The sequence below is a fragment of the Tasmannia lanceolata genome, unplaced genomic scaffold (assembly GCF_043159265.1).
Source record: "Tasmannia lanceolata isolate RefF3 unplaced genomic scaffold, GAP_Taslan_0.1 ptg000002l, whole genome shotgun sequence".
Taxonomy (NCBI): Eukaryota; Viridiplantae; Streptophyta; class Magnoliopsida; order Canellales; family Winteraceae; genus Tasmannia; species Tasmannia lanceolata.
The window spans coordinates 28600041-28618947 of NW_027518679.1; the positions used below are offsets into that span (position 1 = coordinate 28600041).

Consider the following 18907-nt stretch of genomic DNA (forward strand, 5'->3'; position numbering starts at 1 on the left):
ATTTCAACTCCTCAAACTGATATAGCTCAGTGGAGATTAAGATCAGAGAAATATATAGCATTTCTCTTGAAATTATGAGCTTCAACTCTTTGTAATGTGTACTTATTTGTCATATTTATCCCTTGAGGGAGATTTTGTTTTCCATCAAGAACTTCAAAGAAGAGATGCATGGAGAACATTAGAAAATCCTAAGGACAAGAGAAAGAACAATAGAATGTTTATAGAGATGCTGAGATATTTCGAATTGGAAGAACATGGATGATTTTCTCGTTACTGAAAATTGTTACATCTCGATAAGGCAAGACAGATCCACAGTGGAAACAATCACCCTGATGACCTCCAAATCCTTCCTTCAAGAGAAATTACCATAACTGAAACATCATCGTGATATTTTCGGCGATCACCATGAGGAATGTCCAGCAACTCGTGAAAATCCATCCCTACAAAATATGAAAAGAAGTGCTTCAGAGACTGTATACTGAAGTGAGAAATTAGTCATGGATTTCCAAAACTGAAAATATTCTAAAAATAATCAAACAAATAAGAGGCATTTGGGTTGGAAGAAAAGATAAATATTGTCACAAAATATCAGTGCTGCAACAAAAAGTTTATAACAACATAACAATGATGTTGGGTCTTGATCAGGTTTTTGGACAAACCAAGTCCGCATCGATGGATTCAAATCTGGGTATTAAAGCGAGTAACCTAGGCAGGCATCTTTTATGAAAATATCAAAATGAAGATCGAAAAAAAAATTATGAAAATAACAATAACTGACCATTTTTCTTGGCAGCACGAAAGAGAAGTTCAGCAATTAGGTACTGTGCAGGGTCACCTTCGGGGACATTATCCATAAACCAAGCAACATGGGAAACCACCTCTTCATTGCTGAAGTACTGGTAAAGTCCATCGGATGAAAGGACTAAGAAACGATCATTTGAGCGGAGCCTGTGGTGAACAACAAAAGGAATGCAGCTTACATATGGAGAGTTTCCAATGTAATCAATCCGAAACATCTCCAGTAAAGTTTCATTGCATTTCGGCTGCACCAAACAAATCAAACATAAGGCCATATTAGTTCCAAATAAAAGGAAGCAAGTCCTCTACATAGCTAATTGCATCAGTAACATTAAAGCATATGCTAAATCAAAGAATGCAAAAGCTAAGAAAATGCAGTGCTTGATGACAAACTACAGGTTTCACATGCAGCAACCACTTCTCCATTCTTCTGATAGGCAGATAACTTTAACTGATACAGGCCCAAAAAGCAAATATACATGAACAACTGAATAGCTGCTGCCACCCAAAATAAGATACAACCATTGAAATTGCTGCCACCCAACATGTTGTATGCAACAACCTTAAAAAGTATTGGGTGGGACTTCTCGTCCCCTACGATGTATTTCTCATTCAGCTATCAATAAATGCTTTTATCTTAAAAAAAAAAACATTAGAAATTATTGCCAGGGACATGAAAATTGAATATCTTGTCACATCAAAGTGTGGAAAAACACACTTCAAGCTTAAGAAACACATGGGGTCATGCAAATATCCAATGCCTCTTCTGATGCAAACAATCTCAAACCTTGTGATGCAAGAGCGAGACTTCACCTCATGAAGAAGACGACCTGAAAGAGCTTTCTTTTATCTTATTTCAGTTCTGTTGGTAGGATTTTGTTGGCTGGATGTTATTTAAGTGGTGGCGACCATCAGCCCATTTTATAACTTAAAAGTCACTTTAAGTTATAAAGTTGGGGACCATTATTAAACTTCATAACTTAAATCACTTAACTTATAATGAGGTGAGATCTATCACTTAAGTGCTTTTAATAAGGTAGCATCTATTTCTATTTGGAAGGCTGAGATTATAAGAAAATAAAGTGCTAGAATCAGTTTTAGGTTTATGGAATGTAACTACAAAAGGGGGACTGCCTGTAATCATGGAGACCAGATTAGAAACTGAAACTTTTCGTAGGTTTTCTCTTTGAAACTGCTAGAGCAGCAAAAATACCCTATTTTGGTATGCCCCCTTCCCCCAACCTCCTGAAAGGCAACAAGAAGAAATACAAAAGTTACAGAGAATTGTAATAAATTTAACACTTGAGTTGCAGAACCAACGGCGTAGTGTGAGCGAGTGGCACCCCATATAGAGATTTAAAAAAATCAACTACAACGTAGAACCCATTGACCATCTGAAAGGCAACGACAGAGAGGATAGTCACGAATGGGAAAAACCCTTTCATGAGCTTGTATATCGTGCTTATCCTGAGCACGGATGCCTTGAATAATGGTTGGGTAGGGTGTTGGACTTTAAGTCTGGAAGGGTTTAGATAGAGGTACCAAATTTTAATAGAGGGATGCATACATGAGTACACATCTGAATTCAATAATTTGTCCATCTACATGGGCTTGAGCAAAACCAATGAGCAGTTGACAACACGATACATTTCAGGGCTAAAGGATGCGATTATTAGGGATGAGATGGGGATATTCCGAGTCTTCAACCTTGAAGACTCATATCAAAATGCGCTTCACGCTAGGAAAAAGCATGCCATGATTTATGAACGGGAGAAACCTGCCAAATCACACAAGAACAGCAGGAAGTACGCAGAGTTTTGGTGCAGATTGAAATGATCAGATTGATCAGATCTCGTATATGAATGATTGAAATCATTCATCAATGAATCGGCCAATGGCGATAGTGGTGGATACATGGAAGTGATTGACGCGAGACACCTATGATAGTCACGCAAACAGTAGCACGACTAAAAGAGAAAACCGGTAACATCAAAGTGTTTTTCATGTGGAGAATGAGTTGATGTAGGAGGCGCGTCATGGAAGGGAATAGAGAAGAGAAGTTCACTGAAGCAATAGAAATTCAACTAGCAAAGGCCTAGAATCATAGGTGTTTATGAAGTTCTAAGGCATTAGGACTGTGTTGTAGGCGTTTTAAAGAATTCGGCCAAGGCAATGGGACTGGGATTTCTTGAGAAATCTTGGAAGATTTCTTCAGGAAATGATCTTGTAATATTTATGGAAGTCTCAGGCGAGATTTTCCTTCAAAAGTTCGTGCAAAAATTGCAAGACTAGCTCTAACCGATAGCTATATTCAAAAGAGTTCACAATTGTAATGTTGCATAAGTGCATTTCACGCCCCCATGCAAGGAAGAAGTCGATGAATGCAAGTAGGCACCAATCGGCCATGGTGATGCACCATACCATATGGTGTGTCTCCCTCTAAAAAGAGTTATGTGGACTTGTTTCTCAACCTTGTTGATCTCCTCAAAGCTTTTGGATGCTCCAAGGCTTTCATAAAGCCTTCCTCTTTGTGTTAGGCTGTGTCGATCCCATAGAGTTCTCCTTTTTCCTATGCTCGCCCTTAGAAGCGTGTCAACTTGATCTAGGGTGACAAGGAATAAGAATTATGGGAAGAACCTCAACCAATTTATGGCCTCTATGATGATGAGGAAGAAATACTTGTTGCCCGTGCAGGAGGAAAGTCCTGTGGTGCAATGACTAAAGACAGCCACTAAACTCGAGGAAGAAGACTGACGAAGGAGCACCATATCCCACAAGGGTCTCATGTGGCAAAAAGGGCCTGCAATGTTAATCTACACGGAGGAAGCAACAAGAGCATCGTGTTGAAAGATATGGTAGAAAATCTACAATTGCCAATGGAAAGTATTTGCATCCCTATAAAGTTGCATGGTTTCAAAAAGGTATTGAAGTTCCCATCACCTCGAGATGTTTAGTTAAATTTTCAATGAGAAAAATAATACAAAGACGAAGTTTGGTGTGACATGGCATCCATGGATGCTTGTCATATCCTATTAGGTAGAATATGGCTATACGACCATGGTACGACCCACCAAAGTATACTGAACACTTAGATCTTTCGGTGGAAGGGAAAGAAAGTAATTTTAAATCCCATGAGAGGTGCCGACTAGCTCAAAGGGCAGCAGTAATAATCTGTCAAGTAATAAATCTGTCACTGTACGTTTTACGTGACAACTTGAAGACGAAAGTAAGGAGATGGCAATTGTATATGCGCTAGTTAGCACACCTACTAGCGAAGGAGAAGAAAACAACACAGAACAACCACACGAAAATGTGGAATTACTGACATTTACCGAGAAACTGGTGCCAGATGAGTTACCCCATGGATTACCACCCATGAGGTCTATCCAACACTCCATTGACTTGGCGATGAGAGCTACTTTACCGAACCAAGCAACATATCGAATGTCACCTATGCATTTGATGGAGTTTAAACAGGAAGACCAGGTTATGTAGTACCTTCGAAAAGAAAGATTTCCACATGGCGCATATCACAAGCTGAAAGCGAGAAAGGTTGAGCTGTGTACGGTTGTTCGGAAGATTAGCTCTAATCTAATGGATACATGATTGACTTGTCGGATCGTCTTCATATCAATCTGATTTCAACGTGGCTGACTTATATGACTTCTATGGGTTCGATCATGGTGGTTAGGCAGACGAAAAAAAGTCCATGGGATAAGAAACTTCTAAAGAAGCCTCTGGATATAATTGAAGATAAATTGACATGAAGGAGACATGTCGCAAGCATAGAAATCAGTACGAATGCTTCCTCATCAAGAGGCTGGACAAGCCAACAAGCAAGATTACTTGGATAAATGAAGATGAACTAAAGCGGATGGACCCTGCTACTTGCAGATGATATCAGCAAACCTTCTTGTCAAAATTGAGCTCTTTTCATCATGGAGGGTTTGATGGAGTTGGCCTTTACCCCACGAAGAAAAAGACCTGAAATAGATTTCTTTTATCTTATTTCGGTCATGGAATTGCTTGGGTTTTAACTCTGTTCATTGAGTTTTTTTTTTGTTTTTTTTATTTTTTTTAGTAATGAATTTTATTAGAGAAGAAAAGGAGGGGACAAGATGTCCCACAGTTCATAACAATACAGAAACCATTGCCAGCCAATGGTAGCCCCATGAAGCAACCAAAAATTACAACTGCGCCACGAACGGGAATACAATTCTCGGCTCATTTAGGAAGACGCCAGCCTTGGCCAAAGAGTCTGCATAATAATTCGCAGTTCTGTGCTTATGCCTATGCTGGAGGTTTAATAGACGGATAAGGTCCCTGATCTCATCAATTGTCTGATATAGGCGCCAGGGTCCGCCGCATTTTCCCAAAGCCCACGATATAACGTTGGTTGAGTCTCCCTCAACCAGCAGCGGCCCTAGATTGTTCTTGGTGTACCATTTAAGTCCGAACAGCAGACCCTTTGCTTCAGCTTTGTTAGCGTCGCAACTACCTGCAGAGCTCTCGTAAGTCATAATGATGCTGCCATCCGAGTCTCTGATAATCCCACCAAAACCCGCCATCCCCGGATTTCCTAATGAGCTCCCGTCGAAGTTTAGTTTCAGCCATCCACAAGGGGGAGGGGACCAGATGGGCCTGATGGCAGAGTTCCCTTTTTTTCCGACATCACCTGGTACCAATTTCTGATAATTGTACTAACAGGATATGGTAGGCCATTCTTAGCCTTCATCCAACTAATCACAGATAATTTGACATCCGATGCAATATAGAGGGAACCCCTACTTTTGTTGAGGAAGATTCGATTATTCCTCTCCCGCCATAAGTGCCACACCATAGCAATAGGAATTGCTTTCCATAATGATTGACGCAGGCATCCATTGAAATTTCCACGCCAGTTCAGCAGTATATCAGTGATGCATCCCTGAAACACCCATTGGCAATGGAAGGTTCTCATAATTGCCATCCATACACTATACGCGTAGGGGCATTGAATGAATAGATGGTCAATGCACTCCTACGCCGTATGTTATTTAAGTGGTTTGGTTGTATTGGAGTTTTGTTTGGTTGAGGGAAGGTTCTCATAATTGCCATTCATTGAGTTTTGTTTGGTTGTATGTTATTTAAGTGGTTGAGACTTGAGACTATAGCCTACTTTAAAACTTATGTCACTTAAGTTATAAAGGTGGGGGCCTATTACTTAAGTGCTTTCAATAAGGTAGTCTTTATATATAATTGAACTGCTGAGATTAGAAGAAAATAAAGGCATAACATTCAAAAAAAAAAAAAAGAAAAAAGAAAATAAAGGCTTGTGATCAGTTTTAGGATTATGGAATATGACTACAAAGGGAGGACTACTTGTAATCATGAAGAACAGATTTGAAACTGAAAACTTTTGTGGGTTTTCTTACCAAAACTGCTAAAGCAGCAGAAAACACCTATTTTTGTGGCTTCTTTCCTATCTTTGCACACTTTTTCTCTGTTATCACCTTGCATAAACAAAAGAGAAGTACTTTAAAAGGTAGCCATTTTATGCGGATGTTTATCACACAGGAAAGGCATTTTGTCTATTGTATCGGTATCTCCATTTTCTTGTTTCATGGCCAATTAGTGTCACCACTACAACTAGGCCGAGGCTGTGTTCTAAGAGCACCTTTCATTTGGTTTTTGTTGTGAGAGTCTCTCCCTAAGGGAGCTCATTTTGCCCCTAATGCATGCTGCAAAGTTACATGAAAATATTGGCACGTCACCCAAATGATCTCCATCAATCCCTTAGATCACCCAAATGATCTCCATTAATCCCTTAGATCTTTGATTTTACTGCAACCATCGCAAAGTTGCACATTGTCAACGGAGCAAAGCAAATATCTATACAACAAAAGGAGGAACCCTAATCAAGTTGTCCTTAGACTTAGTAAAGGCCACAAGGGGTCATTATTTGGCGTGTCCAGACCACAACTTTGGCAATACGTTAACAACTAACATGACCGTCTTAAGTAAATTAACACCATTATGCCACATGCTCCAAGTGAGACTTTCTTGGGTTATTTTTGTCTCCTCCACCCAATGTTTAATAAATTCGGTCTCGAAAGGGAGTTCGGCCAAGGTAAAAAAAAGTTGGTGATTGACGCAGTCAATTTTTCATTAACTCAGGCAAGTCAAAGGAGTTTTTTATTGACTTAATAGGGTTAAACTTGGACTCAGACGAGAACTCGGCCAAGGGAAAACCTCTTCGAATCGGGCAAGTCTCTACTAATCCCTTAGGTCTTAGTTTTTAGTTTTTACTACAGGCATCCAAAGTTGCACATTGTAAAGGGTAAAGTGAAGATCTATACAACAAAAGGAGGAACCCCTACGTGTCAATTTTTTAATAATCAAGTTGTCCAGGCCTCTGTGAAGGACCCCAAGGGTCCTTATTTGTTACTACAGGCCTCGACTTCGGTGATCCGTTAGCAACAAACATAACCATCTTAAGCAAATTAATATCAAAGCCCCACATGCTCCACATGAGACTTTCTTGGGTTATCCTTATCTCTTCTCTTCCCCCTAGTGTTTACAAATTTGGGGTCAGATGAAAACCTATCCAACAGAAAGCAAGCCAGTTATTGACGCGGTCAATTTTTCATTTAAATCTAGAGGGTCAAAGGGGTTTTTGATTGACTTGAAAGATTTAAAATCAACTCAAACGAGAACTCGGAAAAGGTAAAGCCTTGTCGAGTCGAGAGAGTTGATCATTAACTTGGGGAGTTTTTAAACATTTCCACCACCATTATTATAACCATTATCGAAACACCACAACACAAATAAAAGGGCCCAATCATTAGGGAAGCACTTTCCTCAAATTCTTTCAAGAATCTAGTGAGTGAAAATGAGGGTATTCAAGAAATCTAAAAATTATAGGAGATGGATCTCATGCTACTCTAGCAATTTATGAGGCACGGTGATTTTCAAAAGAATAAGTTATGGGAGTAGGCCTCAACATTCTAGCCAGAACAAACAAATTTTCATGACCATTGTTGGCTAAAAATGTTATCATTGTTGGTAGGTGTTGGCATTATGAAAGAAAGTGAAACCTATAAAAAGAATACATTCACACCATTCAAAAAAATAAAAAGAATAAAAAGAATACATTCATAACAATAGTAACAGAGGAAGATTCCACTAATGTGGTAAAAGTAAAACAGATTAACAAGGAGAAACTTCCTCTATAAAAACTGTGCATTTGGTGAACAAAGTCTATGGTATAAAATATATCATCCAATGCCATTATTCGTAAATATGCCATGCAACCATCAGGAAACAAACCACTTATGCATAAACTAGAAAATCATGTTCCACTTGCACCGTGGATTCAACTCAGGATAGCAAGCCAGACATTTTGTATAGTTCCTTTATTTACTATCAAACTTTTTTCCTATCATCTGTGTGAATGAAAAATTGAAACAGTTTGTGTCCCCATGTCCTTGCTGCATTTCGTCTCTAAACTGTGAACCTAAACGTGCTTAAGTGTGCACAAATATGCATGAACAAAAAATGCAAGCATGCAAGAATACCAACATGCCAACATCAATAAATGAAGAGGAAAGTTCCAAGTCATATGTCATACCAAAGTGCACAAAATGAAGTGATTGAACACATCAGTTTATCAGTGAGAGACCAAGGTTTTTTTTTATGACATAGGAGCAAGGTTTTAAATTTCGGTTTCGGAATGCGTTTCGGTACTCACTGAAACCGAAAATTTTGCCGAAATTTCGGTATTGCGTTCGAAATCCAACGAAATAAAAAAAAGTATTATTTTATCCTCCCCTGAAATTTTGCCCGAAATTTTGGTAATTTCGGCTGAAATTTCAGGAATATATTAAATAACTAACAAATTCAAGATTTTTTTGGCAAAATCCCTGAAATTTCAGACCAAAATTTCAGGAAAATGAAATTTCGATCGAAATAATGTAACATTTCGATTTTAATCGATTTTGATTTCGGTATTGACCAAAATCCGAAATTTTGGATTTCGGTCGAAATTACCTTGCATAGGAGAGACTAAGGGTTAAAAAAGCGAAAATTATAAATCATCTGACCTTTTTTAGAAACCCAGCACCAAATGCCCGAGTAACGTTCAACTGCCCCTTCACTCTATCATTTAAGATAGCTTGGTTATCATCAGCATGCTCCGCTTTTATCCTCAATACTTCCTGCATCATTAATAAAAAGTACAAGGTCATAATTCAGATAACAATGAAGTCGACCACTGTAATGGTTCAAGAAAATAACAGTCAAGACTTCAAACTCAAAACATGAAATCCATTAGCTCCCAATCCTAAATGCTTGAAATCCGGTTCTAACCAATGGCTGAAGAAATCAATACTTTGTTTAGCGCAATTTCTTTTGGTACTAACCAATTGTTTAAGCAACCAATAAGTTTTATGGCGGGATATTTCATTATATATTTTCATATGGCATTGGTTATGGCCCATCAACAGTTAAAATAATTGTAATACGGGACACAACAAGGAGGTTAATTACTCTTGTTAAGGACAGTGCAATATATAAGGGAGAAGAAGCTCCAAATTCACTGATTAAATAAGGCCTACAACACTATTCTAAAAACAATTATTAAAAGAAAATAAATTCAACCCATGGTAGCATGTTAATGTGATGATGAGCACCATATCTCCAATAGTTGTGTGCAGGATGAACAGGGAACTGGACTCCAGTTCATACCATCATAGTATACCTAGTATACAATGAGGTATATCTTGGTCTCAGAATACAAATACCTTGGCTCCCCTTAAAATATGAATGAATATTTTCGTCCGAAAATGCATAGCATGATGACAATGACAAGGAACCAATGGTGGAGAGGCTTGAAACCGCTTGCAGTTTAGAAACGCCTCCATTAATTCCTCACTAAGAAAATTACACTTATTAAAGCCAACCCAGCCAACCTGCCAGTATACTCCATGTTCATAAATCAAAACCCGAAGATCATGACTGAGAAGCTTTAGTGGTTTCAAAGAAATTGTTTTGGTGACTTGAGATTTGAGAATGATTGGAAGGGAACTGATGCAGAATCAAAGGTGGGAACAGAAAACCGTCCAAATATACTCATTTTATTGATATAATCCTGTTAAAGTATAAAAGATTAAATAACGACTTCCCCAACGGCTAAAGCTTTTGGAGTAATTGGCTGTTTCACAAGGTATCAGAGCAAAGGTCCTAGGTTCAAAACTCGTTTATGAAAATATCCTCATATAATGGTGAACCCAAAAGAGGGGCCACATGTGCCACATGAAGGCCAACCCTAAAAAGACGGGCCACATGTGAGGGGGAATGTTCAAGTATAAACGATTAAATAACGCCCGAGCACTGCAATAAATTACCCGAGCTTTTGTTGGTCACTTCTTTTTGGCCATCTGTCAGTGGATGATTGATGGTAGAAAATTGAAGTTTAATGTCAAACTCCTTCCACTAAATCCCCTTGTTTGGATAGCAAGAAAAAATCTCAGGTGGAATTTTTTTTCTCGGAATTTCTTTTATTTTCACAATTTATAGGGGGATAGCATCAAGGTCCCTCTAGATAAAAAAAATTGAATAGATTTCCTTCAAGTTAAAAAGGTAGGAAATCCTAGTGATATTTTTCCTGTCCAAATTTTTCCCGAAAATTCTTGCAATCCAAACAGGGCCTAAGTATTAACTCCCAAAGGGAAAAATCCAGATGCACAATTGTGTTCGACAAAATAGGTAGCCATCCTGGATGGTATCTTGATTAATTTCTTCTCTTTGCCGCCCTTGAAATAAATTATAAATCTGTCCAAAATAGGCATCCTCAGTATACAGCTCCTCAAGGACTTCAAATCTATTAATCCCCAGGAAAATCTCTAATTATTAACTCCCAAAAAGAACAATCCAGGATAAACTTACACCTAATAGGTAGTCATCTTGCATAGTAAATCAATTAATCTCTTCTCCTTGCCGCCCTTGAAATAAATTATAAATCTGTACAAAATAGGCATCCTCAGGATACAACTCCATAAGGACTTCAAATCCCACTACTTGAACAATTAAAGTACTTAGTGATACTTTCATGCGGCTAAGTGCATCAGTTACCCGATTCTAGGTTCTCGCACTATGTTTGAGCACAGAAGTGTATTCTACTATTATTATAACAAGGAACTCCATTGAGCATGGTGAGAGGTTAACTTCTTATGAGAATGAAGGTACGAAGGGTCTCATGATCGGAATATAGTACAAATCCCTTGTAACTTAGTTAGTGTCGCCATTGCTTAAGTGCCTGACCACTGCATAGTATTCTACATCATATATAGAGTATTTTTGTCGAGTATCGTTAAGATTCTCACTAAAAAGGACCATCTCCTATCCCTCTTGGCTAAGGACAACACTAATACCGACACGAGAAGCATCACGCTCCACCTTCAAAACCTTGCTAGTCACGGGAGCAAGTATAAGGGCTTCAGTCATAAGCTTCTTAATCAGTTGAAAGCTTTCCTGATGCAAGAGTGCCATTATAACCTTGGGGGAGGAGCACTAGCAGCCCTTTTCTATTTAATTTTGTTTTGGGGTTTTAGTGTCTTAAAATGCCGGGGACGGTCAACTTAAGTCATAACTTAAATAATTTAAGCCTATGGCTGTAAATGTTTTTAGGATTGCTTAAGAATAAAAATGGGTTATTTACGTAATGGAGATAATTATTGAAGATAAAAGAAAACAAAAGGAGGTTCTCTCCCACAAACTAGTCTTACGACCAGCAAGCATCTCTCTCTCTCTCTCTCTCTCTCTCTCTCTCTCTCTCTCTCTCTCTCTCTCTCTCCCCCCCTTCTTCTTTCTGGTTTTCTCCCTTTCATCTCATAGACCAGATTGATTCAAATATTTTCCTTTTATATTTGTTGTGTCAAGTTGGTATCAGAGCTAAAGCAGGTTCGAAATTTGCGAGGGCAGCCTGACATCCGCGGGTGCGAAGGCAAAACCAGACCTAGCAAGGTTACACGTTGGAGAGGCAAATAATAAATGAGTAGCTCACGTGTGTGGTGCAGACCTTGTGGCGTACAGATCGAGTGGAAGCCACAGTGGAGATACTAGAAGGTGACCACGACCACTTGGATCTACCGGAAAAAGGATACGAAGTTCAAAGGAAATATGGACGATGAGAATTCGTTTCATGATCCAGCACTTCGTGATCAGCTTGGAGGAGTTAGATTAGAGGATCGGTTGGTAAGAGTGATCGATTTAAATGCTGGAATAATTAAGATCGAGGTTGCTGATTTTTATTGGAAGATGTATGCCAAATACTTTCTTGATTGGGAATCGAGCCCAAGATCTATTTTGAATGGAAATCAATGACAGAAGAAAAGTGATGTTTTTGAAACTGAAACTGAAAGGAAAAGCACTTCAATGGTGAAAGAGAGTCGATGAGCTACAGATCAGACAAGAGAAGCCTAAAATTTGTATGTGGGAACATAAGAAGGCTAAGATGAAGAAGCAATATCTCCATGTTAATTACATGTGGGAACCGGGTATGGAACCAGCACATAGCCTCTTCACACGTCAACAACTATTTGGCTTTATCTTAGCTCCTTGATTTTATTTCTTAAAATGGCAAAACTACCCTTCCATATGCCATGTGGCGTGTAGGGATTTGTTCAGTTCCACTCTCAGTTAGCAGCTGGTTTCCATAGTAGCACTCTAAAGAGAACACATCAGAGTTCAACAACCTGTCCATAAGGGTTGGTCTCCAAGAAAGTGGTGAACACTTGTTGTCCATTATTTGTCAGGGCTCAAACTGTTGATTCGGGATGAGATGGGGGTAATACAGTTGTCAAAGGACAGAAACTGAAAGTGATGAACACTTGCTGCCTATTATTTATCATCATGAAGCAGGACACAAACATAACTAACTAAAAAATTGTTACAAGAAGAAGAAAAAATGACCAAAAGGACAAATAAGTCTGTATGGAATATGCAGACTGAAACTGTAATTACTCTGACATTATATAATTCAAATATGAAATATATTATTACTATATAGAAAACAAGTGGAAAAAGGAATCCAACCAAAAGTTCATATAGTGTCTCGCAGCTTTAACTTATCGAAATATAAATAGATCATAAGACAACAGAAGAGTGTTTGGCAGAAAATTTGAGCCTGATGTATGGTTACCTCGTCATACGACTTCTTGAACTGCCGGCCTAGAGCATACAAAGTATACCTTCAAAGGTTTATTTACGATGTTGACACTATCATAAAGTGTGATATTCGCAATGAATAATTGACCAAACAACACAATAAGTATTCAAATTACAGTATTTCTCAAAATTCAGTGTTAATAAATGTTCATTAAAAAAATGTTCTGAATTTCTGATATATGTTTGTCAATCAATAAGTGAACAGAAACATGTCAATTAATTGAAATATTCAAAATTGTAAATAGAAAACAGAAATCAAGTTAAACAACATAGAAAAAATAGCTGCACATTAGTAGATTGAAATTCTAAAAAGAGACTACATTTGAATCTATTCATGTTACTTACTTCCTCAACACTTGTGCTGTGATCAGTTGACAGCTGAACGGCCCTCATCTTTAATCTGCAAATGGAGATCTCTCTGCTTTTATTGACCTTGCTTACTCTGCTGGTCTGATTGTGCATGGGAGACTCCTCAGAAATCCTGTCAAGTTCCACACGGACAAGAGACTCCCTAGACTTGTTTCTTTGCCTAGCATCGTCTTTTGCAACATTTGGATTTCCGTGTCGGTCATTTAGCCTTTCTTGTGCCAAGATAACACGACTATCACCGAGATTCATGACATAAACATCTTGATCCTTCATCAACATCACTAGAACACATGATCCCATCAATGCGAGTTCCGGGTTTCTGTCAAGTGACGTTTCCACCATTTCCATGTAAGCCTCCTCTGTGTTTTCGAGTGCCCGTGACATTGCTTCCAAGACTGCCACGTGATCAACTGGCCCTGACTTGCATCTTCGAATGGGTGCCGATGAGTCAACCAAGTCAGCCATTCTCTCATCAACCTGTGTGTTATCTCTGTGCCAATCATAACTCCAAGGGAATAGTTTTTTACGCAAGGATTTCTGTTTTCTATACATTTTTCTCAGATTTGATGCAACTAAAGATTTCTTAAGCTGCTTGTGCCCCATAAAAGAAAAAGAAGCCGTGCCGCCATGTTTAGCTTCCTCCCCAGCCACCTCTTCATCCTCTCGAGGATTGATAACATCTACCCGGCAACTAGACTCATCTCTTTTGGTGCTTGTTGAGCATGACAATGTTTGCTGTTCAACTCTGGAACACAAGTCTCCCACACTTGGTTGCAAGTCCCATGGAGGTCTTCTATGGTCAGACGCTGAAACTGGGAGTGGGTCTTGTATTTCGCTGCCATCCATCTGAAGTAGCTCATAAAGACGCTTGCTTTTCCTACCTTTACCTGCCAATTTTTCTGTTGAAACACGGAAATCCATCTGCTTTGAGGTGTTAGCAAGCCCTGCTGTATCTGCATTTCTGTTGCTCATGTCTCCGCAGAGGTCTTGGTTGGTTAGACTGGATGCTTGTAACTCAGTTCCATACTCAACATCATCTTTTTCTTCAACTATTTCACCAATTTCTACTGATTGAGTTTTACTTCGACCGTCATTTGATTGAATACCCACATTTTCCATGGAACATGGCTCTTCTAAACCATCATAAACGACCCCTTCGCACGGTCGAGAAACCACATTATCCTCTTTTCGGGAACCTGAAACAGTAACACCATTATCATTTTCAAGAAGCCTAGATGTCGGTGGGTTTGTTCCGGGTTTATCATCGTAATCCCAAAGCAACCCTTCCAATTCTTTATCTATAGCTCGATACAGATAGCTCATGAGAAAATCAGGTGCATCCGGGCCACTAAACCCATCATATATCCCAACAAACAACCATCCCTGCTCTTCAGACAGCACGACGTGAACCCTGTCCTCACCGGCCTTTCCGTGAGCCCATTGCAAGTTACGACTATTACTATACTCGCCTTCAGAAGGCCCAATCTCAAAACAATTCCGCGGAACTTCAGGTTGAAACTTTGCCTCCTTGGGATGCCACTGTGTCATCGGGTGCAAAAACAAACGCTGCATCCAACCAGACCCCGACGAATGTCTTGAAAACGTCCGAGAGAACACATTCCTCATTGGTCTACTCATGCTCCTCACAATACGTCCAAAACCCGTTCTTCTTCGACTATACACAAGTGGAGCCGAGAAGTTCGTTTTATCAGTGCTATCAAGAGGACCCGACATGAAAACCCCTTTTTCTATAGGCCCAGACATAAAACCACCCCCTCTTTCGAGAGGTCCCGATGCGAAACCTCTCTCAAGAGGTCCAGACATAAAACCATTCAATTGTCCAGACCCACGAGGTATCGGCTGCAGAGGGATCGCAGCGAACGAAGACGTGCTTTCAAAAGAGGCCGCGGGCTCTTGGGTATCATTCATAAACAGTGCATTCTGATTCACAGACCTAAGAGTAGACACATTGGCACTCACCGAGGCGCCAGATATTGTTTTGAATGTGGTTTCAGGATGAGTCTTATTCGGTCTTTGTAGTCCTATTGAATCTTCTACAATCTCTCTTCTAAACGAACCGCTCTGCGTTTCCGAATCTAAAGTACTCGAATCGACCGTGAACCGTTCAGAGTTTGATGGGGTTATCGCAGGAGAGTCGAACACTGGCCTAACATAACAAAAGGAATGCCCTAATCCTTCATCTAAGGGCTCTAAGAAGTCTAAATCAACCCCATCTCTTCCATGGCCAAATGGTTCAAAACACCCAACAACGCGAGAAGTACTATTCCCCATAACTTGTTGTTATACTACATAAACATCACAGCGTCCATTAACGATTTGTTAAATGACCTCTGAGGTGGAGCGTTTCTAGGGTTTTTGTGACTCTGCACCATGAGAAGGTACAGAAGGAAAGAACTTAACCAAAAAGCCCACCTTGAAAATCCAGAAAACCCCTCAACCCAATGAATTTTCTGGTAACTATGCATCATTAATACCTCAAACTAAAGCATCAAAATCCCAATCCAGAAAACCCCTCAACCCAATGAATTTTCTGGTAACTATGCATCATTAAGATCTTAAACTAAAGCATCAAAAACCCAACAAGGGCAGTGAATAGAGGGTTGTTCCAACTAAACAAGGCTATGTATACATAACAGTTCCTTTATATCTATTAGGTAAATGGGATATAACAAATAAAAGAAGTTATCATCTGACCTTCTCAAGAATCTCCAAGCTCTTACAAACCTCTGGATCAGGCACCCAAGTGAGCAGATCTAAGGGTGTGGAGAAAAAATAAAAATAAATAGAACCCAGGTGAGAAAAAGGACCCAAATGAGGAAAACAGGCCGAGATTGAAGGGGGGACAAAAAATAAAGAGAACCCAGATGAGAAAAACCATGCAGGGAGAAAATTAAAAAAATACCCAAATGGGGAAGACCAAGACCAAATGAATACAGAGAAAAAGAAAGGGGAAAAAAAGAAGCAAAACCCAGGTGGGATTTTAAGAAGCAAAGTGAGAAAAAACAGAGAGAGGAACAAAAACTAAAGGGAGGGGAGAAAAATGGGGGTTTTTGTTTGGTCTGGTGAGGAAAAATGGAGTTCATCAAGGAGGTCTCTTTCTCGGGGTTTTCAAATGGTTTGGGAGGGTAAAAGGAAATTAAATAGAGTTGAAATTGAGAACACTTGCAATGTTTTTTTTTCCCCCTTTCTTTGAATGATTGGTGGCTAAATAAATAATTAACCATTGGACATCTATATCAAATCATCATGACCATGATTACCATGAACATTTTATCATCATACCATGACATCGCATGGATGTGATGTGATGGGTGGACTTTAATGCATGGTGTGAGTCAAACCCAATGGGCTGATATTGACAAAATAATACAAAACACCTTATGGCTTGATGTAGACAAAATAATACAAAACAAAACAATATGGGATGGGCTGTGAGTCCTCATCTTAAGTATTAAATAATAGTAAGTTCAAGAAAAAAATCTAAAAGAAGGGTCAGATGGAAATGTTAAACAAATGGTCAGTGAGTCCACTACAAATGTTAAACAAATAGTAAGACTAAACTATTGCCAAAAGAAGTAATCTTGTTCAAGGAAATATAGGGCCAATATCTTTCAAATGATGTATTGTTAAGAGGAGAATGATAGTATAAGAAGGTTTAATGTCTAACTAAACTCTCAACAATTGTCAAAACCAATCATCTTGCTCAACAAAAAATAAAATAAAATGGTAAGTTCAACAAAACAAAACAACATGGGATCGGCTGTGAATCCTCATCTTAAGTATTAAATAATAGTAAGTTCAACAATTGTCAAAAGCAATTATCTTGTTCAAGGAAATATTGGGCCAATATTTTTCTAGTGGTATATTTTTATATAAGGAGAATGGTACTATGAGAAGCCGTAATATGAGAAGAGAGCATGAGAAGCCATATCGGAGCTCATCCGCATGATCAGAGCCCTCCATTAGTGTGCCCCATAGTGGACTGGGAGAATCACACTTGTTTGAAAGATCCCAATTGCCTATTTTGTGGTTTCCAATGGATGATTAAGAAATAAGGAGAAACTGCCCACTTTGAAAGATCCCAATTGCCTATTTAGTGGTTTCCAATGGATGATTAAGAAATAAGGAGAAACTGCCCACGTTTAAGTTTGGTAATCGAATGGTAAGAATGAATACAATGTTTTTTGTGTGTGTGTGTTATTGTCATCCACACGATGGGGCATTCAAATGTAGGATCAAGATCATGTGTGTACCTTTAGGTGGGCCCCAATCGAGCTTCTCATAGTATCCTTTTTCATTTCAAAAATAGTTGCTGTAGAAAACTAACTAAAAATCCAGTTCACACATACTTTTCTATTTTGGTTGTCGGTTTTTTTTTTTTTTTTTAATGGCAAAGAATTTTATTGATGCAAATCAACTAAAAAAACAAGGGGAAAACCCACCTATCGAGATGATAAAAAGACAACAACACAAGAACAAACCACCACTTGGAGACAACTCAGGGAAAGGAAATCAAACACCTCAAACCCCGACCTTGAGCACCTTTGCTAACCTATCGGCCTCAGAATTAGCTGACCTCCTAACATGGTGAAGTAATATAACGAGACCCACCACTCGGTCGGAGATTTCATCCATCCATGAGCAAACCTCCAAGGAGGAGATGATGAACCTTCTAACCACTTAATAACATTTGAAGAATCACCCTCCACTATAACATTGTTTAACCGATGTTGCTCCAACATCAATATCCCATTGTGTGCTGCCCGCATCTCTGCCTCATTTGATTCCACTACACATCGAGTGTTCCCATCTTCAACTCTAAGGATTCCGCCAATTCCCGCCGGTCCAGGATTGCCCAAATTTGATCCGTCAAAATTCAACTTTAAGAATCCGCTCCTAGGAGGCTCCCAAACTCTGGAAAGCACCGGTCTTATCTCCCGGCTATTAGAAACCTCTTGCCCACCTTGCCATAATTCATGAGTTGAAACAAAGTACAAAGATGGCATGCGAGAGTTTTGCCATCGTGCATTCCTCTCCTTCCATAAGACCCAAATTACTGGTAGCAAGATAATCTTCCATAACATCCTCCCTTTTGGTTGTTGGTCGTTGTTGATTTATTTTTCTCAGCGTTCGGGTTCAGGGTTGAGGGTTTTTAGTGGAGAAACATAGGCAAAGAATTCTCATATGGAAACTAAAAAATGTTTAGTGTTCATATTTTTATTTCTTTTAAAAAAAATAGTACTACCAATATAATTCATTTATGATTCCTTCTGGTAAATGATTTCCAACCCCCCCCCCCCCCAAAACAAAAAAAAAACGTTATTCGATAAGTTTTAAAAACAAAGTGTAAGCCCGATGGTTCCCACCTTGGCAATTCTCATCTTATTTTGATGATTCCAATACACAAGTGATTTATGATCACTAATGTGTTTGATTGTCTAAGTTGTAGATCATAATTGCTTAAAGACATCATTGCTTGGATTAAGGCTAAAGAAGCTCGCATTGGACCACATTC

At 39.0% G+C, this 18907-nt stretch overlaps 2 protein-coding genes across 2 annotated transcripts; both read right to left on the reverse strand.

Annotated features, from left to right (window-relative positions):
• Nucleotides 1–202: 202 nt before the first annotated feature.
• POL (Protein phosphatase 2C family protein) lies at nucleotides 203–16546 on the reverse strand. Its single transcript, XM_077365696.1, has 4 exons — nucleotides 13348–16546; nucleotides 8880–8993; nucleotides 779–1043; nucleotides 203–440 (listed from the first exon to the last, which is right to left on the reverse strand). The coding sequence occupies exons 1-4, from the start codon at nucleotides 15661–15663 to the stop codon at nucleotides 325–327; spliced, it is 2811 nt and encodes a 936-aa protein (XP_077221811.1). The 5' UTR covers nucleotides 15664–16546; the 3' UTR covers nucleotides 203–324.
• A 1393-nt stretch (nucleotides 16547–17939) lies between these two features.
• Nucleotides 17940–18398, reverse strand: LOC143890267 (uncharacterized). The gene has a single exon (XM_077394882.1). It carries the CDS (start codon nucleotides 18396–18398, stop codon nucleotides 17940–17942), a length of 459 nt encoding a protein of 152 aa, XP_077250997.1.
• Nucleotides 18399–18907: the final 509 nt, after the last annotated feature.

What these genes read in the sequence shown, in the direction of transcription:
- POL (XM_077365696.1), bottom strand. Translation starts at nt 15,663, where the DNA reads ATGGGGAATAGTACTTCTCGCGTTGTTGGGTGTTTTGAACCATTTGGC. An exon ending in ACAGCACAAGTGTTGAGGAA is followed by an intron (nt 8,994 to 13,347) that starts GTAAGTAACATG and finishes TTAATGATGCAG; the next exon opens with GAAGTATTGAGGATAAAAGC. An exon ending in GTGCTGGGTTTCTAAAAAAG is followed by an intron (nt 1,044 to 8,879) that starts GTCAGATGATTT and finishes TGTTTGGTGCAG; the next exon opens with CCGAAATGCAATGAAACTTT.
- LOC143890267 (XM_077394882.1), bottom strand. Translation starts at nt 18,398, where the DNA reads ATGCCATCTTTGTACTTTGTTTCAACTCATGAATTATGGCAAGGTGGG.